General features: G+C 47.2%; 1 protein-coding gene across 1 annotated transcript in view; it reads right to left on the reverse strand.

Annotated features, from left to right (window-relative positions):
• The window catches only part of LOC144792163 (uncharacterized), a 581,805-nt gene that overhangs the window by 325,852 nt on the left and 237,540 nt on the right, over positions 1-18,413 (reverse strand). The window contains exons 17-18 of the mRNA XM_078667056.1: positions 12,403-12,465; positions 1,398-1,493 (exon numbers count right to left, since the gene is read on the reverse strand). Coding sequence (XP_078523182.1) covers positions 1,398-1,493; positions 12,403-12,465 — 159 coding nt within the window. The remainder of the gene's footprint in view (positions 1-1,397; positions 1,494-12,402; positions 12,466-18,413) is intronic.

The raw sequence follows: 18,413 nt of genomic DNA on the forward strand, positions 1-18,413 counted from the left end.
TGTGATGCCCAGGTAGGGAACGCTGGTACCGGGTATACCGGTGTGTCGCATATGTCCCTTTAGGAGGGTGGCATCATACCTCCTCCATGATTCCAAGATGTTTGACACCAAACACAACATGTTTCAAAGCAGCCGTTTTAAAGTTAGCATTTACCAGGAGGTCATAATGCACTTAAAAGTATATGGTTGGCTGCATCACAAACAACCCCGGAAAATAGGTTCCGAAGGCTGCAGAGGGGCACTGCTCATGCATGGGCACCCTCTCACATAAAACCCAGCACCCTGCCTTCAGGATTGGTAAGGCCTGCCATAGGGGTGACTGATAGGTTTATATGTGCTGTGATAAAAGGTAGATATAGTGAACCTATATCTAAGTAAGGGGTGCATGCATCACCTTCCACAGACTGCAGACCTGTGGTGTCAGTTTGAGTGGTCGCTCAGGGGTGGCACAATAGATGCTCTGGGGTACCTATGCCCTTGGTACATAGTATACCATGTACTAGGGACTTATAAGGGTACCCCAGAATCCAATCTGGAGTGTACCTAAAGTACATGCAATCAATTTAGAGGAGAAAGTAGCTAGGCTGGGGTCCTGGATAGCAGGATCCCAGCCAGTCTAAATCGAAAACAGTGAAACATCAAAAAAAAGTGGGTGTGACTATAATAAGCAGATCCTACTCTCCTCCAAGGACTTCTCTTTCCAAATGTGCCTTTGTGGGAGAATCTCTGGAGCTTGCTCCCTGAGAGGTAACTTACTTGGGGGTGTGGGAGAGTCCCTATGTGTCTCCCTGGCAGGTGACGTACCTAGGAGTAAGGTAGAGTGCTTCAGCATCTCTCTGCATGCATTGGCCAAAAATAAATTAGCTGCCCGCTTCCTGATAGCCATTGAGTTCATGGAAACACAGAATTCACAGGCCGCAGCCTAGTGTTTCATGTTGTGTGGGCCCAATAATGAAATCATCTGGCAGCACTTGCAACAAGATTTAGAGAAGACATTTGACCTAGTCACTGTGGAAATGTTGTGAAATTGTGTCAGTGAGACATCGAGGGCTCCCAACCACGTTGGTGAGGGATGAAAAAACAGCAACAATCATGACATTTGATGCCCAATATTGTTTAGTGGCATCATGTCTGGAGGCGGAGTCAATCTTGAAGCTGTATTGCATCACCTAGCAGCACTGAGGAGATATTGCTGAGAAACGTTTCCGGGACTGATCTAAAGCCTGGAAGGTTAATTTATAAGGTGAGGACTCTGTAATAAAATCCACTAGAAGCCATATGAAGAATCCAAACAGTCCCCAGCTCTAGCACAATCTCCCCCAAGAAAATATCTTTGGTTAATAGAAATATAAAAATCTAGTAAAAAGTGATCGCTTTCACTAATAAATTAAATGTACCTCCAAAACCTTCATGAGAGTCTCAGTTTCCTTCTTGAAGGAGAAAGCTTGGTCATTCAGGGCTTGGGTCTTTATCTGCTCCATGCTCTCTGCAAACTGAAGAAAAACAAGTTAACACGACCAGCATGCAATCTCAATACTCTTTTTGGTCTAACAATTACCACTAAACTCACCTTATTGGAAATGCCCTGTGATTATTCATCTTGACATCATGTTTCTCGGATTCTCGACAACAAAATACGCAGTCTACCTCAATCATCCTTATTTTAGCTATGATTCTTTCCATAATATGAATTATTATCCTTGAATTTCCCCATATTTCCTTAATTTGTCACCTTCTCTGCGTCATTCTCCCCATTTGTGACTTTGTTCTCTCCTCAAAAGTACACTCATTCTTACATTAGTCAATTCATTCTCCCCCATATGACTTCACTGCTCACATTTATTCCATGCTAATGACATTGCTCTCCCTCTCACTAACACACTTCTGCTAGCCACGGTCATAACAAATCACACCTATTCTTACACTAATTGACCATATTGTCAAAGTGGTTATTTGCCTAAATTACCGCAGTTCTCCACCTACTCCCTCCCATTCTCCACTTATTTTTTCTTTTCACCTATTAGTTAACCTCATTCTTTTCCTGATCACAATTACTATTCTCGTAATCTTCATGCCCCTAAAATCTTCACTCAATCAGCGTATTCTTGGCATAAGTGACCTTGATCATGTCCTAAAGCTTTCACTCAATCCCAAATGCTATTGTTCTCTGGTAACCATCCTTTTTCTTCTACCATGTGTCCCCTATCTTCCTAAAATCACCTGCATCTCTTCTTTACTTGTCCTCACGCTGCCTTACATTGATTGGGCACTACACAAAATCCATTTCTAGATGGTTTGTTTCTGTATCCTACTATGTTACAGTAAGACAAAGAAATCATTGTCTGGTAGGCTCAGAACCTTCTCAATGTGTAGAGCTGCTAGTGTGGCACTACTAGGAAAACTTTAATTACAGACATAGGTAAGGCATTCACATGGAAATCTGTAAATACTTTCACATGGCGTTATTGCCTTGACATGGATCCCAGAGCAGTCACTGAAGATGGTCAAGCTTCTCTATAGATTATTTTTCGGTTAATACTGTAGTGAATGCTTTTCTTTTGCCTATTTTCTCCCATTCCTATGTTAAGGATGGGCTTGCTATTCTATTCGGGGGTTATGACTAATAATGAAGATCCGCTGGAGGAGAAGGAATAGTTAATGACCTGCAAACCCAGTCCTCCTCCAGGGGAAACGTAATTATAGTCATAAATAACCGCCACCTCCCCACCACCCTCCCAGGGGATAGGAGAAAGGGAATTATCCATAGTTCTAGTGTGATCCTTTCTCTCCATAAAGAAATAACTGACTTAACTGCCACCTATAGGGAATGGTGAGATATTTGTGGTAGGTTTTTCCTTAAGATAGCAGAATTGCTTTCCCAGTCTTTCAAGCTTCACCATATTAGGCAACATTGTTCCTTTTCTCTTTTCCTTCCTTTAAAAAGGTTTGTGAAACAGTTTCTAGTCACTGGGTGACTTTGTTTCTATTCAAATTTAATTTTCAAAAATTGGCCAATACAGTCATTTCTTTTTCTTAGACTGATTGCCTTGTTTTCAAAATTAAAGTTGATGAAAAAAAAGTATATATTTTTTCAAATAATTTATTGGTTTTCACAAGGTATACAGAAAGCGTATAGCAGGGTACGCAAGGGTATCCAAGTCCCTGGGTATGAGTCATTGCTGATCTCTTTATTCATGGAGGTTCATAAGAGTCTAGAAACATGTCTAGAGAGTTCCATAGTGTCCTGGATGTCGGTTTCCATGGGGAGCTTTGTAATGCTATGTTGTCAGCCCCTCTGAGGTGGATGATCCAGTTTATCCAGCTCCTGTACGACGTTTAACTTGTGTCTTTCCAGTTTCCATATTACATTTGAACACCCCACTCACGAAGGCAAAGATTTTGTCCCAATATGAGTAATATGCACTGAAAGATAAGGTGGGCTAAGCCCAGAGAGAAATCAGAACTCGAACCATTAAACATCCTCTGTACGAGGGAGATCCTGAGAGAGTCTGGACTAGAATGGCAAACAGGCTACATAAAATACCTAGGCATCGTATTTGGTAGCAACATGATAGATACCCTACACCAGAACGAGAAAACATTATTAGGGAAAATAAAGAAGCTTTTGGAATCTTGGTCACCAAAATTCATTATGTGGTGAAGCAGAATCAAGACTATCAAAATGATGATCCCCCCGATGGTTAACTACCTCATCAGTATGCTCTCGCTCCTTCTTACAGACGACTTCCACCGCAAACTAGATATCCTCATCTCTAAATTCCTTTGGCGCGGAAAAAAAGCAAGGATCAATATCAAGACTAGATAAAACACTAGGTGGGGTGAACTTAGCGGATTTCAGGCTATACCAGCTGGCTTTCCTGGCGAAACAAAGCTCATACTGGATCACACCACCTACCGGCTACACCCCGGCATGGTTAGAGGTAGAGAGGGCCATCCTTAATAACCTAAGCCCCCTCGCACTGCTAACAACAAATAGACTATATCCACATACCTCCAAGTCCATTTTTAAAAACACAAAGATTGCACTGCTTAAGGCTGATAAAAAACTGGAGAATAGTATTAAAGGGTTTATTTTAGAATCCCTCTGGGATAAAATACAATGGCGAAACCCTAACCCTAGACTCATTGATCAAGAAAGGAATCCTCTTCCCTTATCAACTAGGAAACACCACATACCCAATTACATTTTTGGACCTCCAAGCGAGGTATAACCTAGAGGACATTGAATTCTACAACTTCTTAAAAATTAGAGCAGCACTTACAAAATCAAAATTATCTACCGCCCAACCGTCAATTTCCTTATTTGTGACGAATATTAACAAACTGGGCCAACAGGTATCGCAGATATATAAACATCTCCGCCCAAATTCTTCCAAATTTACTGACAAGGTCATAGCCTATTGGGGACAACTGCCCCTAGAATCACCAAAGGAACAGGGATGTCCGTCAATATGGAGATCTGTCTCACGTATCAAGATCTCCCTGGTTCTCTCCCAAACCAAATACTGGCTACTACACAAGGCATTCTGGACCCCAGCTCGTTTATCTGCATTAGGGCCCCGAAACGAGGCAACATGTTGGAATTGAAAATGCTATATATACTATGTAAAAGGTGCACTGGGATCTCCTGTGTAGGCAGGACAGTGCAGTGCGTGTGACTTAGAATGAAAATATACTAGAGGAGAGCTTAAGGCGCAGGAGTGACCTAGCTCACAAGCTTCAAAATTAGAGATACCAGTAGAAACTAACACAGTGGAATCTTTCACCCTCCTCAGAAAATGGAAAGTGCCATGAGATAAGTGTTTGCAGCTGAAACTCGCATCCACTTCACCTGCCGTCTCACAACAAACAGAGCACCTCAGAGACGTCATGAGCCACACATTTTAGATGTTCAGGTGCTACATTGCAGGAGTAAGCTGTTTGGATCCGAATATAACACCTTACTGCCTTCCTGTGATAGGAGTGATGCAAAAATCGCAAGTATGACTGACTACCTCACTAAAATGTAGAGACTGATGAACCACATCTTCCTAGGTCAATTATCATGGTCTTCCTTCTCCATCTGTCCTCTTCGTACCCCAAACTCTTCGCTCTTGCAATCACTAGCGGTTGGTTACATTTTTTTTCTCAAATGTTTTTTATTGAAGATAGCAGATTAAATTACAGCACTTCCATGGCACAATGACATACTTATGTCTAATATATCCAGGCGTTATTATCTTTGTTGCTGTACATTGCAGAAGGATAAGATTTTTGTAAACCTATTAACAAATTAGGTATACTTACAGAAAAAGGACGATAAAAAAGACATCTTAAAAAGTCAGTGCATTTTTGGTGAACAGATAATATATCCTATCATATAGGTACAGGTGAGTGGTCACAGCATCTGGTATCAACGGTAGGCTTAAATGGAGAGTGTAATTACCTTAGATGCTATTTATCATATAGTATGAACTTTGTGTAACAACTGCGATACAGACACACAGCCATAGTTGACGGTCTCACTCAGCCCAACACTAGGGAATTACTCTTCCAGACCGCCAGGCTCAGCTGGGGGGGACTCTGCTATGTGCCGTCACCACTCCAAGAACAGTTCCCAGATGTCTCTCGGCCGCGAGGCAGTTGGCATCAGATCCCAATACACACCCATTTGTGTGTGGCCATACATCACATCTGATAGCCAATCTGTAAATTTAGGTCGGATTCTGCAACCCCATTTCATAGCCACCTGCCTTTTGGCATATAATAACAGTAGAGCATGCAATTTCCGACTTTTGGGCTCAGTGTGTGCCACCCACCCTAGGAGTCCAAGGATCGGGGAAGGATCATCTGTTCTATGTAGAATTTGGTTGATGGCAACAAAAGCTTCCGACCAGTAATCAAATAGAGCCGAGCAGTTCCAAGCCACATGCAAAAATGAAGCACCTGCTTCCCCACATTTCCAGCACCTGTCATCCTCTCTAATACCCATACGATGAAGCGCTAGTGGGGTGCGGTAGTATCTATGGAGGAACTTAAAGTGTATGATCCTAAGTTTGTAGTTTGGGGAAAGTTCCAGCAGTTGCCTACAACAGAATGAGCACTGCTCGTCAGTCAGGGGCGTCGCTAGGTCCTCGTTCCACAACTGCAAAGATTTAGGCACAACAATAGGGGATTGCTCTTGCATGGAATTATATAATAGTGACACCAGTTTCTTCCAGGATGCTCTCGCTAATATGTTTTGTAGTGCATGTAGGTGTGGCGGCTCCTCAGGGAATTTGTCCCACATTGCTTTACATGCAGATTTGGGTTTGTGGAGTGTGAATTTGTCTCTAAAAAATAGAGTCTGGTCCGCCAGCGCAGTCCGCAGGTCCAGGAACATGCCATCTGGATAGAGATCCGCAAATGTGTGTAGCGCGGATCCAGCGAGGGAGATATCTCCTCCGCCCTCTTCCAGGCACGGGAGCATGGGGTTTTGTCTAAGGGGGATCGCAGGCGCGTACAACATGGGTAGGGCAGCTCGCCGTTGCAGCTCCCGCCAAACCCAGCGCAGCATGTTGGCCGAATCAATGTCCTATGTTGGCCTAGGGGTTTTGCGATACAGGGCTACACTCAGGGATAGTGGAGCTACCATGTCTAGCTCTACCGCTACGTGCAGCTGATAAGGTGCAGGATAGGCCCAGAAGTGGAGATATTGGGCCTGCGCGCATAGTGCGTATAACTGCATGTCTGGAGCGCCCATGCCTCCCTGTCGCAGCGGTAATGTTAGCAATGCCCACGAAATTCTAGCTTGACTCCCAGCCCATACCAGTGTCAGCAAATGCGAGCGCAGACAGGTGAAGAAGTGTTGTGTCAGAGGGATAGGTATGTTTGCAACGCAAATAAATAAAGGAATTTGGGCAGCCCAATCATTTTCGCAAGTGCAATTCTCCCAGCCAGGGATAGAGGGAGTTTCGACCATATGGCCACTTTACTTTCAAGCCAGGACACCGCCCTTCCAAAATTCAGAGTCCAGACGTCCTGGAGCTTACGGCTGACCCAAATGCCGAGGTATTTAACCTCATCGGCTTCCCAGCGTAACGGGTAGTCAGAATGTACCTCAACAGTGTTATCAGTTACTGGAAACATTACCGACTTAGACCAATTTATACAAACACCTGACAGACCTCTAAACTTAACAAATTCCCTCAAGAGTGGATTTAAATTCTCAGTTGGGTTAATGATGTACAGAGTGACATCGTCAGCATAGAGCGAGATCAGCAGACTACGGGAACTGAAGCTGATACCCCTGGCGGTATGGTGTTGTCTAATTCTGGCCGCCAAGGGTTCCATGGCAATCACGAACAATAGTGGGGATAACGGACATCCCTGTCGTGTACCTCTGGAGATCGTGAACGGGTCCGATACATTGCCATTCACTCTCACTCTTGCCTTAGGGGCAGTATACAGCAAACTAATTTGATTTATAAATAGCGGGCTAAATCCCATGCGCTCCAGTATAATAAAAAGATATGGCCATTCAAGAGAGTCGAATGCCTTTGTGGCATCTAAAAAATATTACTGCAGCTTGTGTATCAGGATGCAAATAATGCAACACCGAGAAAACGGTTCTCAGGTTATGCGAGGTTGCACGACCGGGTATGAAACCTGATTGGTCCGGGAGGGCCACCATTGGGAGCAGAGGCTGAAGACGATCTGCAATTATTTTTGCATACATTTTTACGTCCACATTTATTAGTGACAGGGTTCTGTATGAGTCTAGGCTCTGACTGTCTTTATCCGGTTTCAGCAAAGTTATAATAAGGGCTTCCCTCATTGATTCTGGCAGTATACCCACCTCCAGAGCCTCCGCAAATACTGCATGCAGCCAAGGTGCAAGTTCCTCTGCATATGTTTTGTAGAACGCCGCCGTTAGACCATCCGGTCCCGGAGCTTTGTTCGGCGGGAGGGCTTTAATGGGTTTGACGATGTCTTGTACTGTAACGGGTAGGGCCATATATTCCCTATGTGCATTGTTAAACCAGACAAGCGCTATGGATTCTAAAAATGACATAATATCATCTTGCGATGCAACATGTGTGGACGCTTACAAGTTAGAGTAGTATGCAGCGAACGCTTGTAATATGTCACTGTGTCCCGTTGTCACAACCCCTGCGGAATCTATGACGGTATGCACATGTGCGGATGGTGCAGTGGTGTTTATCATTCTAGCTAAGGTTCGACTGGGCCTGTCCCCTTCGCCATATCTCCGAGCCTCGGCCTGCTTACCCAGGAATTTTAGCTCGTGCTGGGCCTCCTCTGCGAAGTCTAGTAATTTAGCTTTTATCTGAGAGGCTAAATCTGGTGTGGAGTCAGTACAAAAGAGGTGTTCAAGTGTTTTAATCTCTTTCTCCAACTCAGCTATAGTGTTTCTAATGGCCTTCAAAACCCCTGCCTTACGCGCTATACACTGCCCCCTTATGACCACTTTAAAGGCGTCCCACAGCACTGAATCAGTAGTAACTGAGCCTTCATTGTTAGCAAAATAGTCTGCTATGTCGCGCCATATTTCTTCAGTGAAGGCTGCATCTTGAAGCGCATGTGGCGGGAGGCGCCAAGTAAATGCCCTAGAAGGGGCCCCAGGAATGTCTAACTCTAGGAGGCAGGGAGCGCGGTCCGAGAGAGATCGGGCCAGAATCCCGACATCAACAGTCCAGGTGGCCACGTCTTGGGACACCAGCCAAAAGTCCAGTCGCGATCATGCAGCGTGATGTGCAGAAATGCATGTTCCTACTTTCGTGCCTGCATTACGGGACCTCCATATATCAATCAGTGAGCCCTCACCAATTATGTCTCTTAATGCCTGGCTGGCGCACGGATGTAACTGCTTGGCCGTGCCCTTCCTATCCAAGGAATCATCTATGACCACGTTGAAATCACCACCCCAAATAACCATGGGGCAATCAAGAATCGCAATCTGCTCCCATATTTCCCTGAAGAACTCTGGGTCATCAACATTTGGCCATCATTTAAGCCCCGTATATTCCATGTAAGAACTTTAGTCACACCCATTACCTGTCTAATAAAATGGTGCAAATGTATAACAGCCGACCCACACTAAAGCAGCGTATTCCAAAATGAACCAGTATCCACCTGCCGCACTGACGACTTGCCACACAACCCCATTTCCAACTCCACCCCCCTCCCACACCAACCCCCCAATTAGGTTGTGTCAATACCCCCCTTAACACGCCAGTGGCGTTAGAACAGTAGAACTTTTGAATTGCGGGAGACACCCCTCGGAGGCGTGGCATCTCGAGCGTACAACCCTGTTCACACAGGGTGGCTGCACTATAGTAGGCTGTTTCGCTAATGCGAAGATCAAATCGACTCTCTGCTACAAAGCATAAATAACAGTTGGGATATTTCGCAGTTACAAGCAAAGAGAGACCCAATACACTACCCATGAATTAGGCCAGGTTAGTAACCCGCATCTCAGCAATAGGAGCAATTCGATAAATTTATCAGGATCATGACAGTAACCGCAGTAACAACAAGGCAATTAAGTTACAGTCATTATCAATTGCGGGAGACACCCCTCGGAGGCGCGACATCCCAAGCATACACCCCTGTTTTCACACGGTGACTGCTCTGTTTTAAGCTGTGTAATTAATCCGAGGAGTTAAGAAACACACAGGCAGCAAGGACAAATGGCAATCGGAAAATCGCACATGAGGAATCAAACAAAGAATCAGTTCGCAGCACAGGGGCCGGAGAACAATTATGACTCGTGGCATAACAAAAGGAGCAAATCAACAAACCCAGTGGGCCACTAGGACATATCCAGCAAGGGGCGAATCCCACCCAATATCAACAGCGAGTTAGAGCATGTGAATTTCAGTCATTATCACTCAGTGGATTCCCCCCCTCAACCTCAGTTGGAGTCTTCCTCTTGGATCTGGGCCCACTCACATGTTTTGCAAATTTTAAAGCAGACCTGGCATCAAGGAAATGGTGCGTTGTGCCCTCATGCACGACCCTTAGCTTGGCCGGGTACATGAGGGAATATGGGATTTCAGCTTGGAGCAGCAGTCTTTTGGCTGGCAGAAACTCCTTACGGGCCACTTGCACCAGGGGTGTGAAATCCGGATAAAAGGAAATGTTATTACCTTTATGCGTTATTTTCCCCCTCTCTCTTGCCAATCGCAGTATTAGGTCTCTGTCCTGATAGTTTAAGAGTTTCACTACGATCGGTCTTGGCGGGGCCCCAACAGGCGGTTTCTTCCCCAGAGACCTGTGTGCCCGCTCTACAGTGAACACCGGAGAAAGACTCGGGTCGAAGAGTTCATGTAGTAGGTCCGCGATGAAAACTTCCATTCTCCCCATCGCCGCGGTCTCCGGAATTCCCGTGATCCGAATATTACACCTTCGGGAGCGCGCTTCCAAATCGTCCACCTTGGTGCACAGCGCCTCAATTTTCTTTTCCACGTTTGAAATTTGCGTTTTGGTATCTTGCTGGAACTCACAACATTCCGTGTGTCGATTTTCAAGGCTGTCTAGCCGGGTTTCATGTGTGGCCACCTGGGATCGCACATTGTCCAATTGGGTTGTCATGTCATCCAACTTGGCGTCGATGCTCTTAAGGCTCGATCGCACCTCAAGCAATAGCGCAGCGACGTCCATCTCAGGAGGAGCCTCCTGTGATGACCCTCCCGCAGCCGAGGAGTCGTGTTTCGCCTGTTTGGATTGTCTTTTCTGTTCAAATGCTAGCTTCGGCTGTCGGGGGTCACCCTTACCCATGATGCGGCAATCAGGTCGGACCCACACCGTAGGCACCTATATAGTGGCAAGGGAGACCCTCCGTGACCCCACGTCTGTTTGAGCGTAGAGCGGGCGCAGCACCAGTTGGGTATCTCAGACCAGACAGGCATCTCTCCTCACCCGCCGTCAGCGTGACTCTGGGCTCTCGAGGTCTCCTATCCGGGAGCCACGCAGAAAAGCGCCCCAGCACAAGTAAGATCCCTGATGTCCCGCAGTGGCCGGGCAGCAAAGGAGCAAGGCTAATGTGCAGAAGGCGCCTCTCAGGCCCCGAGCATACAGCAGGCAGATCAGTGACAGCGTGTCCGGACGAAGGCCCGGGCAGAAGCCTGACCACGTGCACACGCCCCACCGCATGGACCCGCACCTCGCGCTCCCAAGAATCCGGAATCACACACCAGCGTCAGGATGTATCACCCCAAATGGCAGGGCAAAGGTGGCAGTCGCCCGTAGCGTTAATGTTCAGCCGCCATGACACCTCGATCAGGCGCAGCCCACCCGGCCTCCAGTGTCCATACGTGTGCAGCTCGTGGTGTTACCTTGTAATGCTGGTCACCGTGTACGTCCTCCCCCTCTCCAGTGCGTGAATAGATCCCACGGACTCCCGCCGTGCCTGCCCAAAGCGCAGTAATCCCAGCCTGATCAGGTTTGTGCCCGCGACCGCGGCAAGCCAGCCCAGTTCAAGATGGCAGCCCGCCACACTGCCGGTCAAACAAAAGGGGGACGTTGATGTAGTGAAAGTTAATCGCAATTACGCATGAAGGAGAAGCGGGCGAGAGTCGCCCTCAGTAGGGATAGCGGTCGTGTCCCACCTCCGCTCGTGCGGGCTCTGGGCTTTCCTCCGCCGTGTCGCCGCTCGAGTGGACAGGCCTCTGTATCCCCGGTCTCAATTTAGGTCAGAGACCCGCGCCCGGCCTCCAGCTCCTCCGGATTCCGACACGACCACACCGCGGTCCAGGCAGCCTTAGCCTGTGGACGCGGTATCCTGCGAGCGAGGAGTCCAGAATTCAGGTTGATTGTGCCATAGACCTAGTGCAGCCAGTATTCGCCAAAATCGGGCATGTGCTACCCAAAACAGCCAGGATTTTAACAGGATTTGTAATGCAGCCGGCGGAGCTCGCTAGTTAAGCGGCCATTTCGCTGCTCGTTCGGCCACGCCCCCCAGCGGTTGGTTACATTAATGTCAAACTTCCCTTTTCCAGTAATGTATACTATTACCCTCATACTATCCTACTGCCATCAAATGCACAGAATAATATGATGCACTAACAAACTCTACAGCCAACCTTCAGACAGCTCATTCAAGGCACTTGCACTTAAATTGATAAATCCTTTTAATTTGCCCACAAAAGCAATTAGGTACCAAATGTTACAGGGCGTCAATCTGCTATATGGGTGGTAGGAAAGTTAAAGGGAGCTAATGATCTGGTGCTTACAATACAAAACAATATCCTATCATGTTGTGACTCATTAATAAAGTAATGTCTAACGTCACATACATATAGTACAATACAGACATAAAAGATATTAAACATATATGCGCAGAGCAGTAGTCAAGAGGTGCAGATTGTAATCTGTACAGTTTAGGAACAGAATGGCCGTTACCTGTTGAAGCTCTTGTTGTTTTAAGCACTGCAGTTCTTTCCGTAGTTCTGCCAGCTGGAGCTCCTACGTTGAGAATACATACATTAGAGTTAGTACAATTGTATTCTAGGGTTCCCAGAATTTATGAAAGCCATACATTTTATGCAAAACATTACAAGCCACTTATCCCCAAGTGCCAGGATTCTGCCATGGCGATTACCATGGCCCTCTGGGGTCGTCGTGCCTTTCACCAGTTTATGTCAAAACACTCTTCAACCACATTGCTACTTTACTCCATAAAACACTCCAGTCCTCTGTTCCACACCACAATCCTGTCTTTTCTTGTGTCTAGTTTGAAATCTTGATTATTGTTACTACAGAGTGCTAGCCTAGCCTGAGGGCCCTTGCACAGAGACTCACTCAGAGCTCTTCTTCCATAAGAGCTGCTAGGGGTCTTGCAAGACTGTGGAAAGTGATTTGCCTATAAGAGAAAACAGTATGGCAAGGGGCAGTACATTTCACAGAGTATACAAACTATTATTTATGGTTGTTTGTCTATTGTACTTCTTGCATTCACTTTCTTATTAACTTCCTATTCATTTTTATATTTGTGCGTCTTCCTAGACATTTCCTTCGCAGGTGTGAAAATACAATCATGTTCCTATGTATTTCGACTTAGTGTTTTATATATCTGCATATCAATGGGTGTACTGATATATTTCATAGTCAACATGAAAGTCACTTCTAATGGGTCTGAATGGTCCTTAGCCCCGATTTCGCTTGCTACTTTTCACAACTCTAGTAGGCCCAGAAGCCATTTTATTCAGGGTGCATATTCGCACATAACCTTGTTTTCAGTATTTGGTAACGGGAAGAGGGACTTTAGGAGAATAATTAACAGGTTTCTGTCATGTGATTACGTTCCCTGGACTTATATTGAAACAAAACATATTAACTGCCCTATATTTCAAGTACTTTAGCATTATATGTTATGTTATGTTATGTCTCTTTTATAGCGCACGGCTACCCCTAGGGGTGTCCCGGCGCTTTGGCAAAGAGAACTGAAGAAGAAAATACAACACAGCTACTCACAGCGGCCGAATGAAAAAGCATTAGACTCCAAATGACCCCTTTCTAGCAAGAGTTCTGGTCAATTCAATAACAATTGTTTTTTATTATCTTTTGTGCTGCTAGCTGTTTTGCATTAAACACATATTAGACTGGAGGGCTTCCCAATGTGTTGGGTTTTATTTTTAACGGATGGTGTATGTGGTATCGGGAATAACCTCAACAGACAGAAGACAGGGGAGTGCTGGAACAGCTCTTCTTGACAACCCCAGGGGTATCCAAAGGTATGGGAAAAGTTTTTCCAGGGATACTGGGTTTGCAGAACAACCAAACACTGGACTTGGTGAATTGGCTAAAAGTATGAGCGCAAGACGAGACAAAATGTTATGTAAAGACGAACTGCGCTTACTGTGCTTTTTTATGCTTGCTTTATACTGCTTATACTGTGGAAAATTAGTACGGTTTGGTAAACATTATCTGCGCCATCTTGCCTTTTCCCCCGGATGCCACACTTTTTGTCGTGTGCACCCGCCATTTTAGGTGCCCCGATCAGAGCCACCCTCCGCACGCCACTGGCCCCCAGCATAGCCCTTCGCCCTCGCGAAGCCCGCACGCTGACAACCCCCCCCCCGCTCTCGCATGCCTTGGGTCATAAACCCCTCTTCAGCGCAGCTCTGCCTCAGAGCCCCATCCTGTTCCCAGCGCGACACCTCCCTTCATTCCTTTCATGGTCCCAGGCCCTTTGATACCAACCCCCCTTTCCTGTGTGCCCGTTTGTCTTCCTCGTTCCCAGGCCACCACCTAGCTCTGCGGATACTGTTTATTGCCCCCCCCCCCTCCCCCCGTACAGTAGGAAGCTTCCCTCAAATTGATCAAAGCCCCCACCCTATGAGATCCGACCAACCCCACACATCCCGTGAATCGGCGGGATGTCTAGCTGCGCGATAATCATCACCTGTTGTGACCGGGGCGGGGACTTCAACTGTAAATGTGTGTGGGAACGGGCCTGAAGGGGAGATTCGGAGGATGTCCTTTCATACTTCAAAGCATTACAAAGATGTGTTACCTGCAATAAAGATGATGAAAATGTGTATAAAAGGCCAGGCCTCAGAGATGCGGTTAGAGCACCTCGTGACGATACCTGCTGTCCGAACTGATGTGTTCTCCTCCGGAGAGAATAAACCTTGTTTCCTGCCTTCCAGTCTCCAGCGCCTGCCTCTTCATTGATTAGTACTTTGTGGGTTAAAGAGGCGATACCGCCGGGCAAATATTGGTTGTCCATTGACCTTAGTTTTAACAATTGGCGTCCCAAGCGTGGGGCCCATCAGCGACTCGTGGATCCAGTGGGAGAGGTCCTGACGACAGAGTGAACGACTGCAACGATCGGGAGAGCTCTTGCCCAATAGACCCTCGTCTGGCAGCCGATCATCCGAACTTCACTAGTTCCGAACAGACCTCTCTCGAGTGATCTACGGTCCTGACTGGGAACCATCAGGAGTGCTGCGAGGAATACGAGGAAAAGAGGACGATCGGGCGCTGGATTCGGAAGATGAGAAACTGTCCATACGGTCCGGGTAAGGTCGTGTAGACACGACGAATTGCGAAATGGTTGTTTAATTGTTCAGAAAATACTAGTATTACTCTTTGTTGACTTATTTGGAGATTCACTGTCTGCACACGGAGAAACAGTAGGCTCTTTCTCTTTGCAAACAGTGAAGGATAGGTAACGCAGCCGTCGTGCCTATCTTTCTCCCCCACTGATTGATTATTTATTAACGGATTATTTTCGGGAGATTCCCTCTCCCACACTGATTAATTGTTTTTGACCCCGAGCTACTGTTCGCGGATTGTTTTCTGGAGATTCTCTGTCTACAAACAGGAAAGAACAGGTTCCCCATTGCAGATAGTGAAAGGGTAGAGGACGAAGACCTTTTTGCGGATCTACTTATTCTCCCCACTGGTCGTTTATTAATTGTTTTGATATTGGTTCATGAGGTATTCACTGCCTGCAAACAACGTAGAATAGAGATATTCTGTCTAGTCTTTGCACGCAGTGATAAGATAGGCAGTGCTGACTTTTTGTCCTCTTCGCGAGCCGTCATGTCTGTCTTCTCCCCACTGGTTGATAGTTGGTTCAGCCCGGACCGTTTATTAGAGGTGGATCATATAGCTCCGCTGGAAGGCACCCCTAATAAAGACATGTTCATAAACTATGGATTAGTTACCATAGCCTATAGTAAGCTGTGGCACAGGTATACCAAAGAAAATCAAGAGAAACAGTGGCCACTGATAGGATCCTTCGATCTTGATACAATAGAAACGTTAGAAATAGCCCTTCGTAATAATAAGACAACGCCTATTATGCTCGACAGTCTCGGTATGTGGCGCAAAGAAGCAATGCAACGAAAGAAAAGAGACGAGGACAGAGCAGGTAAAGGAATATATCGACAGGACAACCCCAGGACACAACGACCCGAAAGTAATCCCCCGACACTACGCACAGGACGGCCAGACTTAGGGCAAAACCAATGTGCTTTTTGTAAATATGCCGGGCACTGGAAAGCCCAATGTCCGACTCTACTGAACGAGAGTAGGAGCAGAGGGCCGACAGGAATAACAGGCCGGCAGAAAGGGAAAAGGCGCGAGACAAAGATGAATCATGGACAGGCCAGGCCAGACAGAACCACCACGTTTGATTATGCCCGATGGCACAGATTTCGCCAGACCGATTTCAGCGACATGTTCGAGTCCTCATAGATCGAACAATGTTAAGGCGAGAAACCCAGTCTAGCTCTAAGTTACCCGGTGACGAACCCCGTACTACCGCTACTGTTCCCTAACACAAAAGAAAAAGGCCACCCTTTTCGGATAACTTGCAGAAACAATACACAGAGTAGTATCGGACAGATTAGTATACATTCCATTAATGAACTCAAACTTCGAGTGCAATGGGACTGATTACTCTCTGTTGCCCCCCCACTCTGTAAAAAGAAAGGAGCAATTACAGGCATGCATAGACAACCCCCCATTGCCCAGACATGCCTGTCCAAACAAAATACCTACCCCCACTCTGGAAGTTCCCGAAATGCCGCAGGTCACCGGTCACGCCCATCCGGAAGGTGAAACACACAGCACGTGTGGGGCGGGGCCTGTTGACAACCGTCGATCGAATCACCAGTGGGATGTCCAGGAGGCACCACGGGCCCGGCATGGAATGGCTGTCCCATCCTCTTCTTCGCGGAGTGGGCTGGGAGGGAGAGGCGACGCGGACGAGCCTCTCCCATCTCCACAGATAGGAGGCTCCCCAGCCCCAGTCCGGCCATCACAAATAGCTCCGCGAAAATTAGTCCAGGTCGGGCTGGGAGAGAGAGGCGACGCGGACGAGCCTCTCCCACCTCCACGGATAGGAGGCTTCCCAGCCCCAGTCCGGCCATCACAAATACCTCTGCAGAAATTTGTCCAGGTTGGGCTGGGAGGGAGAGGCGATGCGGACGAGCCTCTCCCACCTCCACGGATAGGAGGCTTCCCAGCCCCCGGCCCGGCACCAAAATCCTCCAGCCGGGTGGCGCCAATACTTGCGCAGCACCGAACATGCAGCGGCGCCAATACTTACGCAGCACCGAACATGCAACGGTGCCCATACTTGCGCAGCACCGAACATACAACGGCTGCGCCAATACTCGCACAGCACCGAACATGCACCGCAGGTGGCCATACTTCCGCAGCACTGGACATGGGACTTGAGGAACACGGGATGTGGAGTGGCCGTCATGCATGGCCATGAAAGAGAGCAGCGTGGGGTGCCCCGGGAGAGGGAGACGGCACGAACGAGTCTCCCTCGCCCCCCCAGGTGGGGGCGCCACAGCTGTACCCTAGCCGAATGTCCTGCTCCTACGACACGGAGTTCCATTTTCCTTCACTCCAAAAGGTCTCCTCCACTCTTGCAGACTCGACGAAGGGCGGCTGCTGCAGGGCCTCAAAATGGCGTCTGGGCCCCCTGGAAGGCGGGTCTAGGCCGCTAGAGTAACTTTGACCAGCAATGTAACTCGGACGCTTGTCCACCGGGGCACGAGCCCCCACCTCCGACAGCATCCCCACAGCCTTGAAGATTCTACAAAAGTCTCAGGAGCCCTCGGCCCCTGCCGGCTTCCGGCGAGGAACGACTGCCTTGGTCGCTAACGAAAATAACCACGACATAGCCACCCCTTCTGTTAGCACGAGTTTTTGAACTGCCGAAGAGGACTCTGGTCCAACCGCCGGTTATGGGAAACATTTTGTCTCTGATACTACTTCCGGACTAACCCGGCCCCGCCCAAAATGGCGCCGGAATCAATGAGAACTTACGAACACCTCGTGGTGTTCTTAGCTAAAAGGACTCGCTGTTCTGAAATATGTATATGATCCTTTGTACACTCGACGAAAAAGAGGGAGGGTTCACTCGACGAACATGTAAAAGGGCCCCGTAAAAAAAATTTTTTTTTCAATGTACGATTCATTATGATATTATCGTAACTGACACGTAACCTCGCTTATGACACACGCCCATGGTATACCTATAGGAAATTTGATTGCAACTAGTCCAACTGTGCTTCCAATTATGAAATGAATGCCCCTTGATCCCTCAACTATTTGATAGACGTTTTTAGTTCCCTGCAAATGAATGAATAAACCTTTTTAACCTGTTTTTAATCCTGCAAAATAGCCCCCCCCCTACTGTACGCACTTTAGCCATTGCCGTGTCCGGCCAACCGAGATCGCACTGTCATATCAACATGCTGAACGATTGTGCAAATAAAGGTTTTCCAAACTATGAAATGGGTATTGCATGCTTTTTGTAAAATGTGGGATCAACGGGAGAGATTTTCGGTGCACCCTGCTTTGTTCTCTTTTCAAGGTTATTGAAAGATGGGTGCTCAGCCCCGGATGAAGGATCGAATCTACGACACGATACCCTGCCTCCAAGT

The sequence above is a fragment of the Lissotriton helveticus genome, chromosome 11 (assembly GCF_964261635.1).
Source record: "Lissotriton helveticus chromosome 11, aLisHel1.1, whole genome shotgun sequence".
NCBI classification, from domain to species: domain Eukaryota; kingdom Metazoa; phylum Chordata; class Amphibia; order Caudata; family Salamandridae; genus Lissotriton; species Lissotriton helveticus.